Source organism: Notolepis coatsorum (genome assembly GCF_963971535.1).
Source record: "Notolepis coatsorum genome assembly, chromosome: 6".
Taxonomy (NCBI): Eukaryota; Metazoa; Chordata; class Actinopteri; order Aulopiformes; family Paralepididae; genus Notolepis; species Notolepis coatsorum.
In genome coordinates, this window is record NC_140170.1 from 155,732,090 (window position 1) to 155,758,001 (window position 25,912).

The window sequence follows — 25,912 nt, forward strand, 5'->3', positions numbered from 1 at the left end:
GATGATGCTCTCATCAATAGCTACATTTTTTAAAACTGCGTGCGAGACAGAGTGGTCAGCGGCAGGGAGACAGGCAAGCTTCCCTTGCAGTTTAAGCTCAGTCCAGTGTTGACATTGGCGTTGTTGTTGTGCCGACATGAGATGGCCACGGGCATTGGTAAGTGGCAGTTCATGCCACGTTCCACAGATGTCAATGGTGGCCTTCACGGAGATGGTAGGGTCAGAGATGATCTCCTCAGAAACATTAACAGCGTCTGAGTCCGGCCCCACCCACTCCAGGGCCACGTTGGACCAGCCGCATAGGTCATTCAGGTCTGGCCAGTCAGACCACACCCCGAATCCGGGGGCGCGGCTGTCCAGCTTTCCACTTGCTTTCTTCTTGTAACCCAGGAAGTTTGGATCCGACCCACACGCCAGGGGGACCTTGCGTCTCTGCAGGTCTAAGAACAGAGAGGCTCTGGCCTGCTCTCTGACGTGCTGGTCGTCACTGTTCAGTATGTTATTTTATTATTATTATTATTACACACACACACTCACACTAGAACACACACACACACTCACACTAGAACACACACACACTCACACTATGTATCTACACCTCTGTCTCTCTCTCTCTCTCCTACGGTGTGTCTCTATGTCTCTTTCTCTCTCTCTCCTACAGTATGTCTCTATGTCTGTCTCTCTCTCTCCTACAGTATGTCTCTATGTCTGTCTCTCTCTCCTATAGTGTGTGTCTCTCTCTCTCTCTCTCCTACAGTATGTCTCTATGTCTGTCTCTCTGTCTCTCTCTCCTACAGTATGTATCTATGTTTTCTCTCTCTCTCTCTCTCTCTCTCTCTCTCTCTCTCTCTCTCTCTCTCTCTCTCTCTCTCTCTCTCTCTCCTACAGTATGTCTGTCTGTCTCTCTCTCCTACAGTATGTATCTATGTGTGTCTGTCTCTCTCTCTCCTACAGTGTGCCTCTATGTTTGTCTGTCTCTCTCTCTCCTACAGTATGTCTCTATGTATGTCTGTCTCTCTCTCTGTCTCTCTCCTACAGTATGTCTATATGTCTGTCTGTCTCTCTCTTTCTCTCTCCTACAGTATGTCTCTATGTTTGTCTCTCTCTGTCTCTCTCTCTCTCCTACAGTATGTCTCTCTGTATGTCTGTCTCTCTCTGTCTCTCTCCTACAGTATGTCTATATGTCTGTCTGTCTGTCTGTCTGTCTGTCTCTCTCTCTCTCTCCCTCTCTCTCTCTCTCTCTCTCTCTCTCTCTCCTCTCTCTCTCTCTCTCTCTCTCTCTCTCTCTCTCTCCTACAGTATGTCTCTATGTATGTCTGTCTCTCTCTCTCTCTCTCCTACAGTATGTCTATATGTCTGTCTGTCTCTTTCTTTCTCTCTCCTACAGTATGTCTCTATGTTTGTCTCTCTCTGTCTCTCTCTCTCTCCTACAGTATGTCTCTCTGTATGTCTGTCTCTCTCTGTCTCTCTCCTACAGTATGTCTATATGTCTGTCTGTCTGTCTGTCTGTCTCTCTCTCTCTCCCTCTCTCTCTCTCTCTCTCTCTCTCTCTCTCTCTCTCTCTCTCTCTCTCTCTCTCTCTCTCTCTCCTCTCTCTCTCTCTCTCTCTCTCTCTCTCCTCTCTCTCTCTCTCTCTCTCTCTCCTACAGTATGTCTCTATGTCTGTATGTCTCTCTATGTCTCTCTCTCCTACAGTATGTCTATGTCTGTCTGTCTGTCTGTCTGTCTGTCTGTCTGTCTGTCTGTCTGTCTGTCTGTCTGTCTGTCTGTCTGTCTGTCTGTCTGTCTGTCTGTCTGTCTGTCTGTCTGTCTGTCTGTCTGTCTGTCTGTCTGTCTGTCTGTCTGTCTCTCTCTCTCTCTCTCCTACAGTATGTCTATATGTCTGTCTCTCTCTGTCTCTCTCTCTCTCTTACAGTATGCTATGGCACCAGATAATGGGGATTCTTAATAAAATCCAAATAAAAGAATAACAAATATAATGTTTATAACAAATATAATGTTTATAACCAGACTGTTTGACTCCACTATCTCTGATTCAGGTGTTATTATTTCATCATTACAACACATGTATGTGTGTGTGTGTGTGTGTGTGTGTGTGTGTGTGTGTGTGTGTGTGTGTGTGTGTGTGTGTGTGTGTGTGTGTGTGTGTGTGTGTGTGTGTGTGTGTGTGTGTGTGTGTGTGTGTGTGTGTGTGTGTGTGTGTGTGTGTGTGAGTGCGTGTGTGTGTGTGTGTGTGTGTATGTGTGTATGTATGTTTTAACAATGATTTACAGTACATCTATCTTATGCTGAAATAGACAAGGTTATTCTACATCAGGCTTGGGTGAGAAGAAGTAACTATTGGTGTCCACAGGTGTAATGACATTCTGTTAATTCATTAACCAGTGTCACGCATTGTTTTTACCTGCATTGCTTTTACCCTTTTCTTATTCTCTGCATTGCTTTTATTCTGTCTATTTTATGCTCACTTTATGTCTATTTTACTGCGGTGAAGCACTTTGGGCTGCAATCCGTGTATGAAAGGTGCTCTACATATAAATTGTATTATTATTATTATTATTATCATTATTATCATTATATTATTATTATTATTATTATTATTATTATTATTATTATTATTATTATTATTATTATTATTATTATTATTATTATTATTATTATTTATTATTATTATTATTATTATTATTATTATTATTATTATTATTATCAGTATTATTATTATCATCATCATCATCATCATCATCATCATTATTATAATTATAATTATTACCATCATCATTATTATTATCATTATCATTTTTATTATTATTGTTATTGTTATCATTATTATTATTATTATCATTATTATTATTATCATTATTATTATCATTATCATTATTATTATTATTGTTATTATTATTATGATCATGATCATTATTATTATTATTATCATGATCATTATTATTGTTATTATTATTATTATTGTTATTGTTATCATTATTATCCATTTCTGCACCAAAAACGAATTAACTCGTTATAGCCCGCCAATCGTTGGACGCCAACAACGAGTAAACTCATTATTGGATCCGTTTTTCTTTTATTCGCTATTTCCATTCATAATTCATCCTGCTGTGCTGTAGGACTGGGTGACACTCTGTCTGAGACTGCAGCGGTGCGATACCGCCGCCTAACGCCTTGCGGCCGGTATTGCACTCCATTTGAAACTATGTGGTTTGTTTTCTCGGCCGAGCTGCGGTGTGGGGGCGGGATCTAAACACTACGGCAAAACAAGTGCTTAGGGATGGCTTGGACAACTGACCCCCGCCTGCCCGTTCATGTGCAATGCTGGATAACGTCGGAGACAGAAGCGCTGTGGATATCTGGAATGGCGATCATCAGAGACCAGGGCCCTATTGCCCGTACCTGGTTCAACTAAATCGATCAAAAGTCCCATTATCCAGATTAAATTAACCCGATGTTTGAATCCGCGCTTTCCCTGTTCCTCGAACGCTGATTCAGTCTCGTTAATTCGAACCAGACTTGATACTCAGGATCAGTGCGCGCGGCCGCCTCACCTGAAAAGACAGCAGGTGTCGATCGCAGAAATCCTGATTTTCTAACGGCATTGATTGATTGATTTACCCCTTTAGGTAGCACTTTATAATAACACCCTGTTATAATACATTTATAAGGTATTTGTAGATAATGAACTAATCATGAACAAACCATTTATATACATTCATAAATGATTATTAAATCATTTATAACTATATTTGTATAACATTTACAGATTAGTTCTACATTATTTATAACTCATTATCAACATTGTTTGTACTTGATTTGTTCATCATTAAATAATGTTGTTTAATGTGTAGTAACACATTTGTAGATGCTTTGAAAAATGGATATGAAAAAACGACTAGTATATTTCCATTTATTTTTCATGTTCAACAAATGATTTGTTAAGACATTCATAAAACATCTATAAATCATTTGCAGATGCTATCGTGGGGGCCAATCTGAAGTGAAGCCTATTCATCATTAACAAGTGTCTAATACAGTTAATTATTTGTTTACTTTTTCATCACATGTTACAAATGTTGTAGGCAGCTTTCGGATACACCCTTCTTTGTGACATCAAACAGTGACAGAATTAGGACTAAAGATAAATGCAATTTTATTAACATATAAAATACATGTGCATGACATATAGTGTAACATCGGGGGGCACTAGGACCCAGGAGTACCCTGGCCAGGTAGAGTATCTACAGAGGAAGTCTCACGCGAGCGAGACTTGACGTCACGTGTGTTGCACTGTTGCCGTCTGTTTGAATGGAAGCACAAGTTATCCGTGCTGCGTCTATACTTTCGCTTTTAATAAGGTATGAGCAGGTTAAACACCTTTTTTTGTTGGTAAATCTATTCCATCATTTCCGACCTACAAACAACTCTTATGTTGTGTAGACGTTCGTGTAGATGTGGTGGCCGCTAACGTTACATTTGTTCCTAATGTGTGCTCAGTGTTGTTCCTAATGTGTGCTCAGTGTGCTCAGTGATGATGAATAATTATTACTCTTGTGTGTCGTGTCGAACAAATTCGCTTCACTTCACTTCACTTCACTTCACTTCAGATTGGCCCCCACGATAGCATCTGCAAATGATTTATAAATGTTTTATGAATGTCTTAATCATTTCAAATGTCAAATAATTTGTTGAACATGAAAAATAAATGGAAATATACTAGTCGTTTTTTCATATCCATTTTTCAAAGCATCTACAAATGTGTTACTACACATTAAACAACATTATTTAATGATGAACAAATCAAGTACAAACAATGTTGATAATGAGTTATAAATAATGTAGAACTAATCTGTAAATGTTATACAAATATAGTTATAAATGATTTAATAATCATTTATGAATTTATATAAATGGTTTGTTCATGATTAGTTCATTATCCACTAATGCGTTATAAATACTTTGTAAATGGTATACAAATATAGTTATAAATGATTTAATAATAATTTATGAATGTATATAAATGGTTTGTTCATGATTAGTTCATTATCTACAAATACCTTATAAATGTATTATAACAGGGTGTTATTATAAAGTGCTACCAAACTTTATTAACAGATTGCAGAATGGGTACAATACAGTACGTCTCAATAGCCTCGCCGACAAGTTAAATGCATAATCTATAGGCTAATTTTAAATCCCTCATTACCCCCAATCAATCAGATTATATTTCTTTAAATGTGCTGCTGGCAGTAGGCTTAATGGAATGAATAATCAAATGAGATCTTGCTAGCGAAAATAATTAGTTCAACTCTTTCAGAATAAGGATAAAAACAAGCCCAAATAGTATATGTAATTGATACGAATTATATTATGAGGATATCTGTACTGTATGTGCTTAGGTATTATGTACTATATAAAATACATGGTTCCCAAAGAGAGGCTTGGAGGGAGGCTTCAGATTCAGATTCAGATTCAGATTCAGATTCCTTTATTGAGCCATTTGTGTAAAACACATTGGTAATTGTTGCAGCAATACAGTGTATGCATTCTTTCTTTTTTCACAGTAAACAAACACCAACACAGACAAGAAACGAAAACAGTGCAGTGGGGGATTAATCAATCAATAAAATACATATATATATATATTAAAGTGAAGTGTGCAGAGATCCAGTACGGACTAGTGCAGTGCAGTCAATGTCATTGAGCCAGTGTCACTTGGGGGCAGAGGGGGGGTGGGGGGGGGGGGGTAACCGAGGGTGGGGGGGGGGGGTGGGGGGGGGGGGGGGGCTGAGGCATTGATCAGCCTGGCGGCTGAGGGGGAAGAAGCTCAGTCTGTGTCGAGCTTTCACAGCCTTTGGGATCCTCAGCAGTTACACTATTAATCAGGTTTTAATCTGTTTTCGGACATAATCCATACATGCATTGAATTGATTACCCTTTGGTTTATACCAGTGACACCTCATGTTCATCATCAGATAGTGCTTGAAAAGATAAATGCATTTTCTCAAATTCATTCATCAAAAACATCAAAGGCTCATTCAATTTATCAAGTCACGTCACGTCATCAAATCCATCAAACAGCGCATCTCCTCATATATTTTAAATCCAGTTACAATATCACAATAACGTGTGACACTGTCACAGTGACAGTGATACAATTAAACACTCCACAGATTCAGATTCCTCATAATTCATATCCACAATCCACGCATAGAGCTTCATGTATGCTTGAATGAAACACAATCCGGGCTCTCCGTTAAGCAAATACACAGCGAAGAATATTAAACTAATCAAAGCCAAACGCCCGATAGGTTTCATTCATTAAAAATATCCCCGCGGGATTCACATTTGCAATGATCCGTTTAGTCCGTTATTAAAATAGCTGTGTGTGTCGCGATCGTGAGTGCCGTATCCGTATATCTATGACGTGCATTATTTAGGACAAAGTAAATTTAGTATCAGCATTTTAGGTCTATTATTTTACATTTCAAAAGCCCCCTCTAGGAAAATGAAGCACAAAAACATAATTCAGAATGGTATAATGGGATCTACACTGTGATAATTATTTCAGGAAGCAAGCTGGCATTTCTTTGCGAGGGCGTGGCCATGCAGGTTATCCAGCTAACTGAACTTAACCCTGCTCCGGAGCAGGTTCAAACTTTTCGATCTGTTGCCTTAGCGACTTAGAAAATCTGACGTCGGGGAACGGAAATGTCTGGCTTAAGTCAAGCTATGCTGAAAATGATCCGGCTAACTCAGTTAGCCAGGTACGGGGAATAGGGCCCGGTAAGGACTATATATTACCAATCTTGCGTTGATCCGATATTTTTTCCCCCCGCGATTGAAGTGTGTCTGTCTGGTATGAGTGTGTGTTGTGTCCCATAGGTCACATCACGGCACGGATGGGCGCCCCGCTCCAAGCCCCCTTTCATGGGTGCATGATGAAAGATAATACCGATAATCTAGCGTTGATTTCAGATTGATTGTTGATCCAAGCGAGGAATGGCAACGTGTTTAGTGAATTTCAATAAAACGCTGTTTTCGCGTCTTTTTCTGGGATTACTCAGAATCACTCAAACTATACTCATATTCACCATGGTATAAAACGGAAATGTATATTGATGAAAAAATAATCATTTTTTTGCATGTTGACCGGAAGAAACCCACTGACAATCGACGGCGTTATTAGATCCATAGCTATAATATAAAATATAGGTTTAGTTCTACAAACAAGGTGAGCGTTTACATGGGGTTAATGGGTGGCATGGCCTATGCACTTCCCGGAAGGGGCGTGGCACGCATTGTGTTATTATTATTATTGTTATCATTATTATTGTTATTATCATCATTATCATTATTATCATCATTATTATTATTATTATTATTATTATTATTATTATTATTATTATTATTATTATTATTATTATTATTATCATTATTATTATTATTATTATTATTATTATTATTATTATTATTATTATTATTATTATTATTATTATTATTATTATTATTATTATTATTATTATTATTATTATTATGTGTGTGTATGTGTACCCGTTAGATGTGTGAAGCCCAGCTCCTCCAGGCCGTATGGTCCGTCTTTCTTGTAGTTCACCAGGACCGCGAGGGCGAAGCGCTCCTCGTACAGAGTGGCTCCTCTGATCACACGCAGGTGGTCCAGCGGCAGTCGGCTGAACTTGTTGATAGCGATCAGGATGTAGCCTGTCACCTCTCTGATAGACTGCAGGGATGCAGAGGGGGAAATAGTGACACAGGGAAATGAGGGAACACGAGAAACACGAATTTACAAGAATGTAACTTGAAACCTTAGTTAAGATTTAAGATTATTTTAAACTTGCTGTCATTTCATCCACCAGATCTACGACTGGCATAAGAGCAGTGGCGTCGCGTGGGTAAAATAACAGGGGAAGCCAAAAAAAAATTATAAAAAAAAAAATTATTCAATATTTTTATTAATAATTTTTTTTTTTTTTTTTTTTTTTTTTTTTTTTTAAGTCAAGCAGTCACCATGTACACTACAGTATGGCTCGGCGGCCAGTCAAACGTTATTTTTATTTATTTAACAGATTGCAGAATGGGTACAATACAGTACGGCTCAATACACATTTACGATGAATTGAAAATGGGGGACCCTGATGTAAACAAGACGAAAGTCTTTCTCTGGTCTGCATCCCCTTAACAATTGTATGTATTGAGCTGTACTGTACTGTACCCATTCTGCAATCTGTTAATAAAGTTTTCATTCATTCACACACAATTGTATAAGGGGATGCAGACCAGAGAAAGACGTTTGTCTTGTTTACATCAGGGTCATTAATACTGCTGGAGCATTGGTTAATTTTTGGTCCGATTTTTCCTTGCGCGATTTTGCGCGCCGCGTGGGAGCAAATTCGAGACACATATTCGGTTGCAAAAAGGTGTCCCACGGTCTCCTCTATGGCCGTGAATATTTTCACGCGGATCGGAATCACGGCGCGCCCGTGGGACACTTTTCCGTTTCGGCGAGTTTATTCCACGCTTTCTGTTTTCCTTTTCTAAGCATTTTAGGGGCTACATGTGAATCAGTAAAAGTTGCGGGACGCCCAGATGTTTCCACGATAGAAAGCTCGCGTGGATCCCATAATAGGCTCACTTAATACAGCGTTTTTAAAATCACGCGACATTTTCAGGGTCGCGAGCCGACCTTTTCCCCTCGTTTTCGATGATGGAAGTGATTTAGGAAAAGCTTCGGCACGCCGAGAGGTCCCCGTGGATTTAATCTCGCGAGGATCGGGGCAATATTCGGCCCGTGGGAACAGTTACGGGTTAATACAATGTTCAGAGTGCAGAGGGGAAAATATGGCACCTGCCCCGCCTCCAGGTGGAATATTATGCTGAACGTCTTCCTCCCAGCTCCGTTTTAAACTTTTAGGGTGTGGCCAGTGGCAGTCAGCTCGAATCTGATTGGCTAGGATCGGATTTGGAGTTTGGACTCACTCTATAATGCTGGAAGCCTGGAGAAAGAGACCTACCCACTGCTTCTCTCCTATACTAGCTGCAGTAGTGAGCACAGTCTGACAGTGTGTTAGAGGGAGTGAGAAGGAGAAGAGGGAGACATAAAAAAAAAAAAAAAAAAAAAAAAAAACACAGATGCACAGATGAAAATGAATGTAAACTATATTAAAAAAAAATTATATTTTAATTTTTTTTTTTTTTTTCATATTTCATATTTCATAATTTGATATGAAATTTATAGGGAGGCATGGCTTCCGTTGGCTTCCACAAGGATTCGCCACTGCATAAGAGGTGATCTTCTCTCTCTTTCTCTCTCTCTCTCTCTCTCTCTCTCTCTCTCTCTCTCTCTCTCTCTCTCTCTCTCTCTCTCTCTCTGCCTCTCTCTGCCTCTCTCTCTCTCTCTCTCTGCCTCTCTCTGCCTCTCTCTATCTACCCCTCATTGTCAATGCTAACTTGACTAACAATGGCTTAACCTGTAACCAAAACAGTACAGGTAGGTGACAAACAGCTCGCCTTGATTGTGTTGTTAGTCACTATGACTGTAGGCTATGGGGGTGTGAGCTGGAGAGTAAGGCAGTGTAAGGGAGCCCATTGTGTATACGAGACAGTGACATCACCCACTGGAGTCAGTGATAAGGAGCCTGCCTTAGTTCCACGTGCACTAGAGGGGAAGCCTATGGACTCAGAGGTGGGTTTGTCTCTAGTGGACTGTGGGCTCTTGAAACGTACACACACACAAATGTATATGGCGGCATTGGTGGCGTAGTGGTTAACACTGTCGCCTCACAGCTAGAAGGTTGTGGGTTAGTTTCCCGCTTGGGGACCAGGTTGCCGTGTTGCCAGTTACCCAGGTGGGGTATCTCACAGGCCTTTCTGTGTAGAGTTTGCATGTTCTCCCAATAAGATAAACCCAATGGAAAAACATGCACAACAGATCGCTAACGCTTCGTCCCAGACGAAGACGGACAGGACGGATGGTCCCCGGGCACGGCGCTCGCTGCAGCCCTCGTCTGCTCCCAGCTTCCCTTGGGGGGAAGGACGACGGGATGGGAAGTGCAGAGAACATTTCGTCAGCGACTCAGTGCATGTGTGTGTGTCTGTGTCTGTGTGTGTGTGTTCCTGTGGGTCGCCCATCGCGTGTGTTAATCTGATGACAAATAAAGACTTGTACTTATACTTATATCATTGGCTTGGTTTGGGTACCAACTCTTCTCTGTGTTGTGCAGGCGCTACTTCAAAGGTGCTATAGATAACATTTTTATGTAGCGTAATCTTACATTTTTAATAAAACATCCACAGAGCTTTTAGAAAGGTGTGGAATAAAAGTATTGCTTTCCCCTCCAAAGAAATATTGATTAATGAAGTTATCATAAAAGAAATGTGCAGGTCCATGTTTACATTGCATGCATGTATCCCCTCCCTACCTCCTGTTTCCTCACGTGGAACCAGGGCCGCCGCTAGGGGCGTGCAAGCAGTGCAGTCGCACAGGGCCTCGCGAGAAGGGAGGCCTCGCGAGAAGGGGGGGGGGGGGGGCGTTTTAATTTTATTTAATTTTTTATTATAAAAATATAAATAAATAGAATGTGAACAATCACTTTCCATCACAGACCTAAAATCTAGTTTTGCTTACATGATTATTTATTTCACATTAGACACGTTTGTAGAATAGTGTTCCGGGCTCTGCGGCTCTGCAATATACTATTGGTTTCATTCAATGACCCGTTTACTTTTGTGCAAAGCATCGTGGGAGGACTAACACTAGGGGGAGCTGGTTGGCGTCGGTCTGGTAGTCGGTATAGAGATGTGAAGAAGACCGGTATTATCCACGAGGGGAGGGGATACAGGTACGGGGTCTATTCGGCGCTATCCACGGGAGCGAGTGGATGTCTTGGCCAAGAGCATCCTACTTTTGAAAACCAAATGTGCAGCATCGTAGTTGAAGAAATAACGCTGCGTGCCGTCAATACCAAGTATAGTGATTAGGTTATGCCAAGACGAAGAGGACGTTCGGCAGATGGACTGAAGATGAAAGTTGTTGCGTGTGAGAACGTTCAGTCAGGCTAGCCATGACGGCTAGTAGCTTAGCTAAAGGCAGGGACAGCTAACTAGCGTTAGCTAACCTAGCAAGCTAGCGTTAGCTACGTTATCGAGTGCTAACGTGTGGCAGATAAACTAGGAATAGACTCCCAAGTTCATCCCAACGGGGGGGACAATATCATGGGACTGGTGAACTTTGTCATCTCCACGTCGTCTCCTTCCTCTTGGACCTGATTCTGCGTTAGGGTTAGTTTTTAATGCAATCTATTCTGTTCCCGCGTGGATCTCTGTCTCTCTCTCTCACGCGCGCGCTCTCTTGCACGCGCGCTCTCTCTCTTTCTAGCGCTCTCTCGGTCTCTCTCTGTCTCTCTCTCTCTCTCTCTCTCTCACTCGGTGTGTTGCATCGTGCAGTTTGTGACGTGTGTACTAAGCTTATAGAGTTCGATTCAAATGAGGCAAAACTGCAAATCTGCATGTCGTGCTTGAAAAATTAACCTGGCTTTAAGCTTGTTTATCAGGTTCCAGGGGTGTTTTATGCATTTTCCCTGTTACTGCCAGGTGTACGACTATACAGGTGCATTGCCACTAAGCCTCGGGCAGTGCTATTATTTAAGAATACGTTGACTGTATCATATGCCCAACCTCGGGCAGCGCTATTATTTAAGAATACGTTGACTGTATCATATGCCCAGCCTCTGGCAGTGCTATTATTTAAGAATACGTTGACTGTATGCCCAGCCTCGGGCAGCGCTATTATTTAAGAATACGTTGACTGTATGCAAAGAAAAATGTAAAAAAAATATTATAATTTTTTTTACCTTTAGGGGGGGGGGGGGGGGGGGGGGGGGGGGGGGGCTCGCGTTTAAATCTCACACAGGGCCTCACATTTCTCCCAGACGGCACTGCGTGGAACGCACCCCGATTGGATAAATTACGTGCTGGTGTTCTGGCGCAACATCTAGTGGATTGAATGTTATCTAAACTAGCACCTTTAATTTGAACAATATTCTCAGGCTATTCGACTGCGCAATGTTCATGTTGAGCTTGACTCTGCTGTAGCACACTAGTCGGAAGTCACTCTGGATGAGGATGACTGCTGAGTGCCTAAAACGTTTTGTACAGCATACAACCACTTCTATTGCCCGTGCAGTGGAAGTCTTACCTGTAGGAAGGTGAAGTCTCTTGAGTGCTCCATCATGGTGATCTCCAGGTTGCCCATGACGATCTCACAACCGGTGTACATGTCCTTCATCAGCTTGTACTGCATGTCTGAGCTTCCTGTCATGCTCAGAGCGTTCTGCGTACCGGGACACACCGAGGACACTAGGGAAATGAACATTAAATGAGGTCTTGGATGAGTAAAGTACATTAGTTGAGTTCATTTTGACAAACTTGACTGCCTTTGTAATATCGTAACAGATCATCATTCATTTGTGAATTGTTAATTGTGACTTGGTTGTTGCTGTGTTTTGGGCCCACAGACACAACCATGTTTACCATGAAAAAGTTAAATACTACTTTCACTAGTATGCACTCTGCTACTAAGGAATCTACCTTGCCTATACCTACTATGCTAATATGCACTCATGTCTGTAGTCTGACACTATTTGACGAACAATGTTACTTACAATCTGCCAGCGTTGTACCCTTCCTGCTGTCAGCTAAATGACTAAATGTTAAGGGACCAAAAGTCTTGTTTCTTTCTTTCTTTCTTTATATTGTAGAGTGTACAGATGTATTGGCATCTGTCACAATACAAAGGAAATGATAAAGTATTTATGATGGAACAATGACAACCATAACACATCTTGCTTCATGTCAATTTCTACAAGCCACTTTGTTGGGTCGAGCAACATGAATGAAGGTACTGTAACAGTGTGGAACAAGTTGACGTCTGTGTACAGGGGATGCCATTCTCCCACACAAACATACAGGGCCTTGTTTATCAACTGTAGGAGTCCAGTCATTCAGTCTCACTGGAACTAAGCAACTGCTTTGCTATTCAAATTGCAGTGAGGGAACGAGAGAGAGAGGGGGGAGATAGATGGGGAAGGAGAGAGAGACTGGGAGAGAGAGAGATGGAGGGGGGAGAAGAGAGGATTTAACATGTCTGCTGGCAAATTTGATTTAATTGCCAAAGCATATGTTGCAATGAACATGCTACACATGCACTCCAATCCAACCTCACACACACACACACACACACACAGATACACACAATTACACAAGTCAACTTTATTCATGAAGCATATTTAAAAACAACAGAGTTGACCAAGTGCTGTACAAGGCCTTAAAACGAATACATTAAAATACGGTAATGCAGGCATACAAGGATCAGTACATAGAAGACACATATATACACCATATACACCCATTACGAATAATCAAACGCTAGTGAAAAGAAGTATGTCTTAATAAGCTGAGACTAAGGGAAGGCTGTTCCATAGTCTAGGCCAGGGCATGTTAACTGCGAAAGCATGGTCGCCTCTGAGTTTGAGTCTTGAGCGTGGGATGGACCAGGAGGCCCATACCAGGTCAGACGTCCTGAGAGACCGGAGTAAGGGCTGAGTAAGGGCTTAGGAGATCTGAGATATAGGAGGGAGCCAGTTGGTTCAAGCGAACAGCAGGACATTCTACTGACTTACATTTATTTATTCATCAATTAATACTTATTTTTATTCTCTAGTCCATTACCCTAACTCTAGCCATCACCACAGCATGCCTACTCCTGACCCCAATTTTAACCATAGAATCTTTATTTTCCAATGTGAGGAGAGGCAAAAATGTCCCCAAACATCCTTTTCTGGTAATTGTTATACCTGTCTGGACGTTGAAAGTGTAGTTAAACCTGCCACATGTATGTCACACAAACACATTCCAGCTCCTGGAATCTGGGTCAAAATAACAACAACAACAACAACAACAACAACAACAACAACAACAACAACAACAACAACAACAACAACGCCACCAGAAACATCAGCCAGGTAAACACGTTGGCAGGAGATTCTAAAGATACCCTGGCTGTGTCTGATGACAACACACTGCTGCCCGTGTGTCATACCGCCATAAAGCTAGGATAGCAGGCGGGTTCACAGGCACTGGCTCTTGACCTGAATAGACAGACAGACAGGAACCCGGTCAGCCAACTCTTCCTGCCGAGACACGGAGGATATTAGAGCTCCCGACATACATTTCTCAGAGTTCACAACATTGTGTGCTCATTTGGGGAAAGCCTTTTGATTGAAACAATGTTGATGCATCGCTCAGCCTCAGTTGTGAACTTTTCAACGACCTCACCGAGCCTAGTAGGAAGTCAGTGGGTGGCTTTAGCTGTTAAAAACACTCAACCACTTAAGTTGGCTGTTTGGAAACCTGCCTGAACACCTGTAGGGCACAATGTACTATAAATACCCAGGAGATTCGCACACACAAGTCACAATAAATGCCAAGACATGAAAACCTCAATACCACGTGGCATATAGCTGGGGGGTGGGTGGGGGCAGAGGTTTACGTGAGACAGAATTATGACAGCAATATAGACAACACGCGTGTTGTTGTTACATAATGTTGAACATCTTAAATTAATAGACCGGGTGTGTTTCCTCTGTCAAATATGTACTTTCAGTGTTGGCAGATTGATTAATAAGTAGCGAAAATGAGCGGGGTGAAGGGGTTCGAGTATGCACGCACACACACGCACAAACAATGGCCCTATTTTAAAGAGCGTGAAAACAAGTATCTGTTGTAGTCCATCACGATTTCTTTCTCTCTCTCTTGAACTATTTCCTCTGGCTCTTTCTCCTCATAACCATTCCCGTGCTCTCTCTATCTCTCTCTATCTCTCTCTCTCTCTCTCACGTCTCCGTCATATGCATAAACTAACCCGCTCGCTGAATGGCGTTATTGTCCGCCGTATTACAGTGTGTAACCTAACACACGGGGAAAACATTACACAGCACAAGCGGACGAGGAGGATCGGGTTCAGCTATCGTTTTTTTTATTCAGCAGTTATGTTACCGAGGTTTCTATACTCAGACAGGGGGGGGAGAAGAAAGGAGGGAGGAGATAAACACGTTCAATAAAGCAGCAGATACGATGAGTGAGGTAAACAGAAACTTGGCAGCGGGTGGCAGTGGATTACTGCATACCTCTCTCCTCACAGGTGCGCACGCGCACAGCACAAACAAAGGCAGATACCTGTGAGCAGCACCTGCTTTTCGCGGTATACATGTATATTTCAGTTAGTTAGATAGTCAATTATATTGACTTATTTGTTTACACTGCTTGTGTTGTTTTTACTACCTGTACCCCTCCCCCATGCTGCTATGATGCCTGAATTTCCCCAAGGGGATCAATAAAGGAATATCTTATCTTATCTTATCTTATCTTATCTTATCTTATTAATGTATGTCTGGTCTCGCTTGTCTTCTGTGTACACTGTAGCTTTCTCAAACTCTACTTGAGTAGATAGAGACGTTGGAAGGAGCTTTGGTTGCACAATAACATGTTAACATGCTTTACCAACAGGCATGACAGCATTATTTTCTTTTTGACTTGGCCAGAAGATGCAGAGCATAAGGGTCTTGAGGGTGTGTAGTTAGTTAGAGAACATTGAGGTAGGCCATCGGCGGGAGCCGTAGGCGGGAGCCGTTCCCCTCGCTGCACGTTATGCCAGATCAAGGACCTATATATCCAAAGCAACTATCTGTCATTTGCATCCTGTAAGAAGCCTAGAGAGGCAAATGGCAAGAGTGCCCCCTTGCATCAAATGTTATTAGTGCAGAGACACAGGGAATAGATGCCCCCAAGATCTTCCCAGATAATAACTGAAATTTTAACTAAACATCCCAACAACATTACAGTATATGAAACGGGGGTATGCCAAACGTACTTTAACTCATGGATACCTGAGCAGCAGGTATACATTAATGTATGGCTGGCAGCAGTGAACTAGTTCAGTTCACAGTTCACAAATTTTAAAATGAACTAATTCAGTTCATAGTTCATAATTCAACATTTTGAACTTAAAGGAAAACTCCAACATTTTGGGAAATTAGCTTATTTAACATCTTCCCTGGAGTTAGACAAGAAGATACATACCTTTTTTGTCTCTGTGCATGCATTAGGCTTAGGGAACAGCCGCTCCGTTAGCGTAGCTTAGCTTCATCACTGGAAGTGGGTCAGACTTGTACCCTGACGTTCCCTACAGTGTGAGGATTGGTTCTTTCCCCACCACAGGCTTCTTAAAGTACAGTGATGATTGGTCCGTTCCCGGCCACACGCTCCGTTCCTTTAAGGTACTTTGTTGATTAATTGCATTCCCCGCCACACGCTCCGTTCCTGTAAAGTGCCGTGTTGATTGGTGCTCTCCCCACCACACGCTTCTGGAGCAATGATCAATTTCATCCCGCAGCTGTCACAGCTTGTCATCAGCGCCCTGTGGCTTTATATACCCCATTCCCCCTAATATCGATGTTGGATCGTTTTGAATATACTCCTGCATTTGCCTGTCTCTCCCGTCGCTGTTCCCTGTCTGTTGCTCCCCAGGACTTTCGTGAAGTAATCCCTGTGGAGAACCTGATTCCCCGTACGAAGCTGCGCCTCGTTTATTCTGCCCGCTTTTCGCGCTGCGCTCTGGTGAGTTTTTGGAAACAGTTCTTTTTGGATCACCAGTTTTTTGTGTGTTTTTGAAACACCGAAGAGATCCCGTTTTTGTTATACTGTTCTCACCTATTTTTTGTGTTGGATTTACACCTTGGATTACCGTATTGTTTTTTCTCTGGACTCTGCTAACTGTGTGTGTTACACCGAAGATCAAGTCACTTGGATATTTATTTGGATCGTTCACCTCTCTGTATCTGTTGTGCGCTGGGCTAACTCAGATTTCTCTCTCTCTCCGTTTCCACCTGGAGTGAAAGCTGGGAGGATCTGCAGAGCGGCTTCAGACGTCACAAGCTAATTCCTCACCACCACCTACTGGGAGAATCTGCAGAGCCGCAACAATCTTCAACAGTTTGTTCTGTTGCTCAACTTAATTCAACCTTGTGACTCTGAGAATAAATATGCCCTTGCTTTGGCTAACTCTGAAACAACTCTCTCTGTGCCGTTGCGCTTGAGGTCGGTTACAAACCCTAACATTACGATCCAACCATGACGACCTCAGCCGACTACAGAGAGGGTTAGGGCAGCGTTGGCGGTCCAGATCGAGTTGGTCAACGACCACACCCAACAGTTGGGTGCGGTTGCGGCCGCTTTACAGGACCTCCGGGCCGAGGTCCAGCTTATTCTGGATGCCATTGGCACTCAGGAGTATCAGCAGGCTGTTGCTCTGCACCAGCTTCAGATTCTCCGTACATCATTAAACACTCTGCTTTTGACCCCACCTGTCCCAGGAGTCTCGGCCAGCTCACCACCCGCGGCAGACCTCGCACCTCGGGAGCCCCGTCTCTCCGAACCACGTCTGTTCAATGGTAACTTCGAGGATTGTGCCACATTCATCATGCAATGTGAGTTGGTCTTCCATCATCAACCCAGCCGTTTTTCATCAGAGGGATCCCGAGTAGCCTACATGACTAACCTGCTCACGGGCCAAGCAGCACAGTGGGTTACTGCCTCCTGGGCAATGGGGGCTGATTTCTGTTTTTCCTACCCAGACTTCGTGGCAGAGCTCCGCAGGGTTTTTCACCACCCAGCCTATGGCCAGGACCCAGGAGCTCGGTTGGGCACCTTCCGGCAGGACAGTGGCAGTGTCAGAGACTACGCGCTGGAGTTCAGACTGGCCGCAACGGAGAGCGGTTGGAACGATCAAGCGCTTCGTCTCACCTTCCTGAGGGGGCTCAACAACGCAGTAAGGGACCAGCTCGCGACCCAAGAGGAGCCCGATTCTCTCGAGGGCCTGATCAGCCTCGCTATCCGCATCGACGGACGCCTCCGGGAGAGAAGGCGTGAGCGAGCACGACGGGGACCCCCAGACGTACCCCCCGAGTACCACGACCTCGAGGAGGTCTTCAGTACCCCAGACGTACCCCCCGAGTACCACGACCTCGAGGAGGTTTTCAGTGAGTCCAGGGCTCAGGTCTTTCCGCCTCACCGGCCTTACGACTGTGCCATCGACCTCCGCTCAGGGGCTCCCTTTCCCGGCGGCCGCCTCTACAGTGCTGACCGTCCTGCCCCCTCCGTGACTGGTGGGTTTTTTCCCTCCCTCCCGAGCCGTGACCGAGGAGGAACCCATGCAGCTGGGACGCAACCGCCTTAGCCCGGCCGAACGGGAGTCCAGGCTCAGGTCCGGCCTTTGCCTCTACTGCGGCCGGGATGGACACCGTGTCTCCAATTGCCCTACCCGGCCAAGAAGACCAGGCTCGCCGGGACCCCGGGAGATCCTGGTGAGCCGTTTTTCCTGTTCCCCCACTCGTGCACCACCTAACCGTCTGGCGGACGTCACCCTAGCCTGGGCGGACCAGCGGGCGACGGTGGGTGCACTCATTGACTCTGGTGCTGATGGGAGTTTCATGGACGTTGGGTATGCCACCCGGGCCAACATTCCACTTGAGGACCTCGAGAGGCCCTTGGAGGTCTTCGCGCTGGATCATCGCCGCCTGGCTGACCTGTCCAGTCCTTCTCACCATTGCTGGTAACCACATTGAGAGACTCCAGTTTTTCATCACCAGCTCTCCTCTTGTCCCTGTGGTCCTGGGCAGGCCTTGGCTCGCGCTGCATGAGCCCCACGTCGCCTGGTCCTCCGGCACCATCAGGGGGTGGGGCCCCTCCTGTCGTGCCCAGTGTCTTCAGGTGCCGTCCAGCCCCCTCACCGGGTCCCAGTCCCCGTCTCCGGCCTCCCTCGCCGGTCCTCTGTCCCCGTGCCCGGCCTCCGCTGTCGGGCCCCAGTCCCCGTCTCCGCCCTCCCTCGCCGGTCCTCTGTCCCCGTGCCCGGCCTCCGCTGTCGGGCCCCAGTCCCCGTCTCCGGCCTCCCTCGCCGGTCCTCTGTCCCCGTGCCCGGCCTCTGCTGTCGGGCCCCAGTCCCCGTCTCCGGCCTCCCTCGCCGGTCCTCTGTCTTTGTCCCCCTCTCCAGTGCCCCTGATCGCCGGCTTCCTTCGGTCCCGTCCGGGCAGGCCGGGGCCGAGTGGGTCGCCGGGTGGCTCCCGTGGAGGGGGGGGTACTGTGAGGATTGGTTCTTTCCCCACCACAGGCTTCTTAAAGTACTGTGATGATTGGTCCGTTCCCGGCCACACGCTCCGTTCCTTTAAGGTACTTTGTTGATTAATTGCATTCCCCGCCACACGCTCCGTTCCTGTAAAGTGCCGTGTTGATTGGTGCTCTCCCCACCACACGCTTCTGGAGCAATGATCAATTTCATCCCGCAGCTGTCACAGCTTGTCATCAGCGCCCTGTGGCTTTATATACCCCTTTCCCCCTAATATCGATGTTGGATCGTTTTGAATATACTCCTGCATTTGCCTGTCTCTCCCGTCGCTGTTCCCTGTCTGTTGCTCCCCAGGACTTTCGTGAAGTAATCCCTGTGGAGAACCTGATTCCCTGTACGAAGCTGCGCCTCGTTTATTCTGCCCGCTTTTCGCGCTGCGCTCTGGTGAGTTTTTGGAAACAGTTCTTTTTGGATCACCAGTTTTTTGTGTGTTTTTGAAACACCGAAGAGATCCCGTTTTTGTTATACTGTTCTCACCTATTTTTTGTGTTGGATTTACACCTTGGATTACCGTATTGTTTTTTCTCTGGACTCTGCTAACTGTGTGTGTTACACCGAAGATCAAGTCACTTGGATATTTATTTGGATCGTTCACCTCTCTGTATCTGTTGTGCGCTGGGCTAACTCAGATTTCTCTCTCTCTCCGTTTCCACCTGGAGTGAAAGCTGGGAGGATCTGCAGAGTGGCTTCAGACGTCACAAGCTAATTCCTCACCACCACCTACTGGGAGAATCTGCAGAGCCGCAACAATCTTCACATGCCAGATTCCCCGTTTGTTCTGTTGCTCAACTTAATTCAACCTTGTGACTCTGAGAATAAATACGCCTTTGCTTTGGCTAACTCTGAAACAACTCTCTCTGTGCCGTTGCGCTTGAGGTCGGTTACAAACCCTAACATACAGTGCCCTACAGTCACGAAATACACTCCAAATACAACTCCAAAACTTTCCTGTAAACATGTTGTGACCTGTGTATTTACCACGTGGAGAAATAAAAAAGTATTGAATTCGACAATTACGTTTTCTAAGCAAATATACTCTGAACTATTTTTTGCCGAACTACTCCTCTCGGGGCGCAGTGAGTGATTTCAACGTGATGCCGTGTTTGTTTACATTCTCATTCATTCAAAGGATCCGAACCGATTGAAGTTTATGAATACCATGACTTAGAATCCTCTTACCTTGACGATTAAAAGCCTCCCCAATTTAGAAAACAGTATTCCCATGGCTGGTCTTGATATACTGCTAGCTAACGGAGCTAACCAACAAACACAGAACCGGGCGGACACTAAAGCAGATAACTAGGCTAACTTCCGGTCGGGGGGTTCCAAAATAAAAGAGCGACGTCTATAGCAGCGGAAATACGTTTATTTTGTACATTATCTAACGTTAACACGAACCTAAACTAACGTTACTTACAACTAACCTAAAGTTAGTTTAGGTTCGTGTTAACGTTAGATAATGTACGAAATAAACGTTATGTCGGGATTGTCTGCACATGTTTATATGTTTGCACAATGACTACTTTCACTTTTGGTACTTTAAGTATATTTAGATTATTATACTTAATAAAGACCATTCAAGCAGCACGTTTTCCTCATGTTTTTGAAAATATACTGTAGAGATGAAAGCTGCAGCTGCTACTAGTGTGGACTGAATGGGCGGCAGCAAAGCGTTATGGAAATGCCAGTATTCTGTGGTTCTATTATGGGTTGTGGCAATACATTTGACAAATAATAGCTTGCAGCAACGTATTGAAAAAATAACTATAAACTATAAATTAGTTCATTTTTGAAACCATGAACTTAAGTTAAAAAAATTAATTATGAACTATGAACTGAACTAGTTCATTTTAAAATGTGTGAACTGTGAACTGAACTAGTTCATGTAGAAAGTGAACTTTCCCAACACTGATGGCTGGTCCCGCTTGTCTTCTGTGTACACTAGTGCTTTCTCAAACTCTACTTGAGTAGATTGAGACTCGCGTTGGAAGGAGCTTTGGTTGCACAATAACATGTTAACATGCTTTACCAACAGGCATGACAGCATATTTTCTTTTTGACGCATCAGTAAATTGGAACTGGAGTCACACGCCCGTTGGAATGATAATCGCAGAGGCAGTTATACCAATAGTACAAACTGTTTTTCTTTTGAGAGGAAGGAAAAACAACATGTGTGTCAGAACATAAGCATTGCAAGTGAGCTTTCAAACCTAACCCTACCCTATCTTGGAGAAAAAAAACAAAAAAACATTTATCCTGCATATCTATTACATTTACATTTAGCTGAACGCTTTTATCCAAAGCGACTCACAAGTTCTGTACAACAAGTCAGCAGGAAGGGTGCAACTCTTTCAGCTAAGTGACAATGTTCGTCAAAACAGTGTTGAACTTGGGTGCTAGGGTCTTGAGTGTATAGTAGTAGAGACATGTTAGCATCCGGTATAGGCAAGGAAGATTATTTAGTAGCAAAGTGCATGATAGTAAAAGATGGTACAAAGGTTATTATTTTTTTATTATTGCCCCCAAGATTTTCCCAGATAATAACTGAAATTTTAACTAAACATCCCAACAACATTACGGTATATGAAACGGGGGTATGCCAAACGTACTTTAACTCATGGAACATATCAACTTATTCATCCATTCTACATTCTACATTCATTGCACACAACATGCACATGCACACACTCACTTTAAACACTTCACTTTTTAAACATTACACCATATTCTATCTATGTATTACACATTTGCACTACCTCTTCTACCAAATTTTTGCATTTTTGTACATTTTAGTTTTGTATATTGTATATTTTGTATAGTGTTTGGTATTTTACTCTTTTACTGTATGAAGCACAATCTCAGGAGGGTTATACAGAACCAACCACTATAATGTACATAAGTACAAATAAAACAAAACTCGAAACTTATTTGGTTTTAATGCATGGGAAACTATTATTTTACAAATTGACCCACATTTTCACAAAATGGGAAACGGGTTACCAGTGGGTGAACTTTGGTCTCCGTTTCTTTTCTTGCGCTGAATTCCCTTCCCTGCCTCAACCGGTCTTATACCCTTCAAACCAACAAAGACTATGACCACAGTCTAAGTCTTTTATGACATGGCTGTTATCCTCTTATCACTGCTGATGTGTTTGCACACATCTACCAGCTCCGCTCTGGATTTGCGACAACAAAGAATACTTCACCACCGCTCCACAGCTGCACTGCAACTCTCTAGCTAGTGACAACATAATCAGGGATGATGAAGTGGAATGGGCTCCTAGCCAAACTATACTAACACTTTTCAAACTGTCACGCTCTTTATTGCATAATTTGCATGGATAAAGTGGGCCAAGTGACAATAAACGGATCGGTGTTTGCTGAATACGCGATTACCGTCAAGCTGCGACCTCTAGCCGAAAGAGCCCTGCTCGGGAATTGCACCTTGTTTACGTGTAGGTGAGGGATCGCTACTGCTGGCCACACCTCAGGTCTGGAGAGATTCAGTGTAATAAGTTACTAAACTCCAACCCACACGTCAGACCAAAACAAGAAATGGAAACAAAGTGCAATACCAAGCGGGGGAGTCACTTACAGTAGAGGTCCCTGTTTGACGGCCTTACAGATTCTACCTGTAAGTCATATACTGCGCAGTGATGCCAGTCTCACAAACCCAAGCATCAGCTGCATGACCTGCAGGTGACACAGTTCTCCTCCTCCTCGGAGCACCTTATTTACCCGCTGTCAGGTGATAGAGGCAGCAAGGAGCCAAAGGTCAACAGGGCCTGTACTTATCATACTTCTTAAGAGTACTTCTACTGATCTAGGATCACTCGTCGGGTCACGTGATCATAATACACCTCACCATGATGATTCATGAGCCAAGCTGGTCTCAGATCAGCCCTCCAACTGATAAATAGAGGCCAGGTATTCAATGTGATTCAAATCACAACACCTCTCTCGCGTGCAATGTGTACACACACACACACGTCATCACAATGAGTGAACTGCAGAGATTTATCCATATTGACTTTAGTCAGCACAATTATTCACTGTGTCAAAAAGAAAAAGAGGAAAGGAAAGGAGAGGAAGAAAGAAAGAAAGGAAGGAAGGAAGGAAGGAAGGAAGGAAGGAAGGAAGGAAGGAAGGAAGGAAGGAAGGAAGGAAGGAAGGAAGGAAGGAAGGAAGGAAGGAAGGAAGGAAGGAAGGAAGGAAGGAAGGAAGGAAGGAAGGAAGGAAAGGAATAAAGGAAAGAAAAGAAGGAAAGGAAGGAAAGTAAAGTAATTCAATGGTGTAAAATGTGCAATTTCCATAGTCTTTCTTTTTTCAAAGGTGAGAGTTGATTATCAGCAGAAAAGGTATCTACCACAACAATAGTAGACAGTCAGACAACTGAGTCAAACATAGTAAGCACATAGTCTTGTGAGAGGTGCCGTTGACTCTGAACAAACAAGTTGTGCTTGTATGGAACTGGTTTTGTCTCTGGGGTTGGGGACTGCACTGATTCCAGTAGATAGGAGATTTACATCAGGGCACACTGAGGGGCCCACTTCTTTGTAGCTGGTGTCGGTGGGGTGGGGGTGGGGGGGCTTCAGTGGTGTGTGTGTGCATGTGCACATACATGTGTGTGTGCGCGCAACCGTGTATGTGTGCAGAACACAGTTCCTTTACTTAATTAAGTAAAAGTAGAAATACACAGATAAAATAGTACTCTGGTAAAAGTAAAAGTCCCCCATTCAACAGTCTACTTAAGTAAATGTTGAGATGTATTTGATATTGTACGAACTTAAGTATCAAATGTTAAAGTATGCGTTTGATGGTGTCCTCTTGAAGTTGACAGGCTTCAAATTGTACATAATCAAATGTAATCAATGTCTGCCATATTTTCTATATGCAAAATATTTTTCCTTCAAAGTAACTATAGTTAACAACTGATGGGTTCAGATGACTGTAGTGTAAAAAGTAAAAAGTACAACATTTCTTTTGAAATGTAGTGGAGTAAAAGTACAAAGTTCCCTAAAATGAAAATATTTGATATTCTACTTTAGGGCAGTACAGTACAGTGTGTGTGTGTGTGTGTGTGTGTGTGTGTGTGTGTGTGTGTGTGTGTGTGTGTGTGTGTGTGTGTGTGTGTGTGTGTGTGTGTGTGTGTGTGTGTGTGTGTGTGTGTGTGTGTGTGTGCGTGCGTGCGTGCGTGCGTGTGTGTGTGTGTGTTTGTACTCTATATCATTTATTCTATGTGGAGGTAGAGTAGAGAGGACCTAGTTTAGTAGCCTTACCTTCTTGAGTCTGAGCGCAGGACAGCTGGAGAAACCATGGTAGCGCGACGCAAAGCGCGAGCACCTGCTGCAACATAGTCATTCTCAGTTAATTGGGATTACGACGAGTTAAAAACACATTACGATACGATAATCCGACTCCCTTTTCTCGTCAGCGTCCGTCCCATTTAGTCAGCGTCCCATTTAAGTCAATTAAATTAGTCATTAATCCTGAGCATTCCCTGTGGTGGTGACGTAGTATCTTCCTCGTTTCTTCCAATATCCACTCGTTTCTTTCAATTGAGTTGCGTCAATCCAGTGTGAAGTACCATTTCACAGTCACAAACATCTACGATACAATGCGGCAATTTCTCTGCGTGTAGTTTCACTACCAGTCACTGATTGGTGTGGAGATCGGTCCCTGATCCAATCAAAAGCAGGAGCGTCTTTTTTTCCCTTTTTTTTGCGCTCTGAAGAAATGTATCTTTGAGACACTGTGACTGGTGAGAAACAAACCATACATTTCCGTTTCATCTGGTATTAAAAAAAATACTCAAGCCAAACAAATAAATAACGATCGTAAAATAAAAATCGTAACCTACTAAATATTACATTTGATGTCTACCAAATTATCCTGTTACCATCTGTTTGGTAGTTGGAATAGGACATTCCCACATGTTACATCCAACTGTATGGTGCAGGATCTGTAGCCTGCAAGTCAGGTTGCACACACGAGAAAAGCGTTATATTAAAATATATATGACATTAAATATATATATATATTAGATAGAGCAAATTAACAACAAACTTTGCCAACACATTTTCTTAACATGTTGAAACAGACATTGTAAAAAAAAAAAATAAGAAGAAGCTGTCCCCACAGCTTAAACTGCTATTCATAACATTATCACAATTAGATTTTTTTTTTGCAATAACAGCCCCAGTGAAGTCATGCTTGAGGCAACTAATTTCAACAACAGCATCTGAGCGCTCTGAGCGGTCAGGTTAAAATACGTGACTGTTGTGACAGACAAGCGCCGCTGTTCTCCATGAAGGGCCATATTGTTGTCTATACTGTTGGACCGTCTGCCCTGCTATCAAGCGCTGCCTAATCACTCTTTCTTTGAAGGGTGCCGGACCAGAACTGTTACAATGACAGCATTGTCTACAGGTCAACGAGACTTGGAAGCAGACGTGCTTTTAAATGACGTGCCTACTGATAACACTACAGGTATGTGAGATCCTAGAATTAGGATGATTTTAAACAATTATTTTAAATTAGTATCAATTACATTTCTGTTGCCCAATGAGTTGCCTACTCAATGTATACCTAACTAATGCTTTCACATGTCTACCCATATATACTCTGTATGTATGATGTACAACAGTGCTGTAT

The 25,912-nt window shown here is 43.3% G+C and overlaps 1 protein-coding gene across 3 annotated transcripts in view; it reads right to left on the minus strand.

Annotated features, from left to right (window-relative positions):
* erbb3a (erb-b2 receptor tyrosine kinase 3a) overlaps positions 1–24,840 on the minus strand; it is a 72,221-nt gene extending 47,381 nt beyond the window's left edge. For all 3 annotated transcript variants that reach the window (XM_084316181.1, XM_084316182.1, XM_084316180.1), the window contains exons 1-3: positions 24,538–24,840; positions 12,218–12,378; positions 7,558–7,744 (exon numbers count right to left, since the gene is read on the minus strand). In XM_084316181.1, coding sequence (XP_084172307.1) covers positions 7,558–7,744; positions 12,218–12,378; positions 24,538–24,619 — 430 coding nt within the window. In that variant the 5' untranslated portion in view covers positions 24,620–24,840. The remainder of the gene's footprint in view (positions 1–7,557; positions 7,745–12,217; positions 12,379–24,537) is intronic.
* Between the last annotated feature and the right edge of the window lie 1,072 nt (positions 24,841–25,912).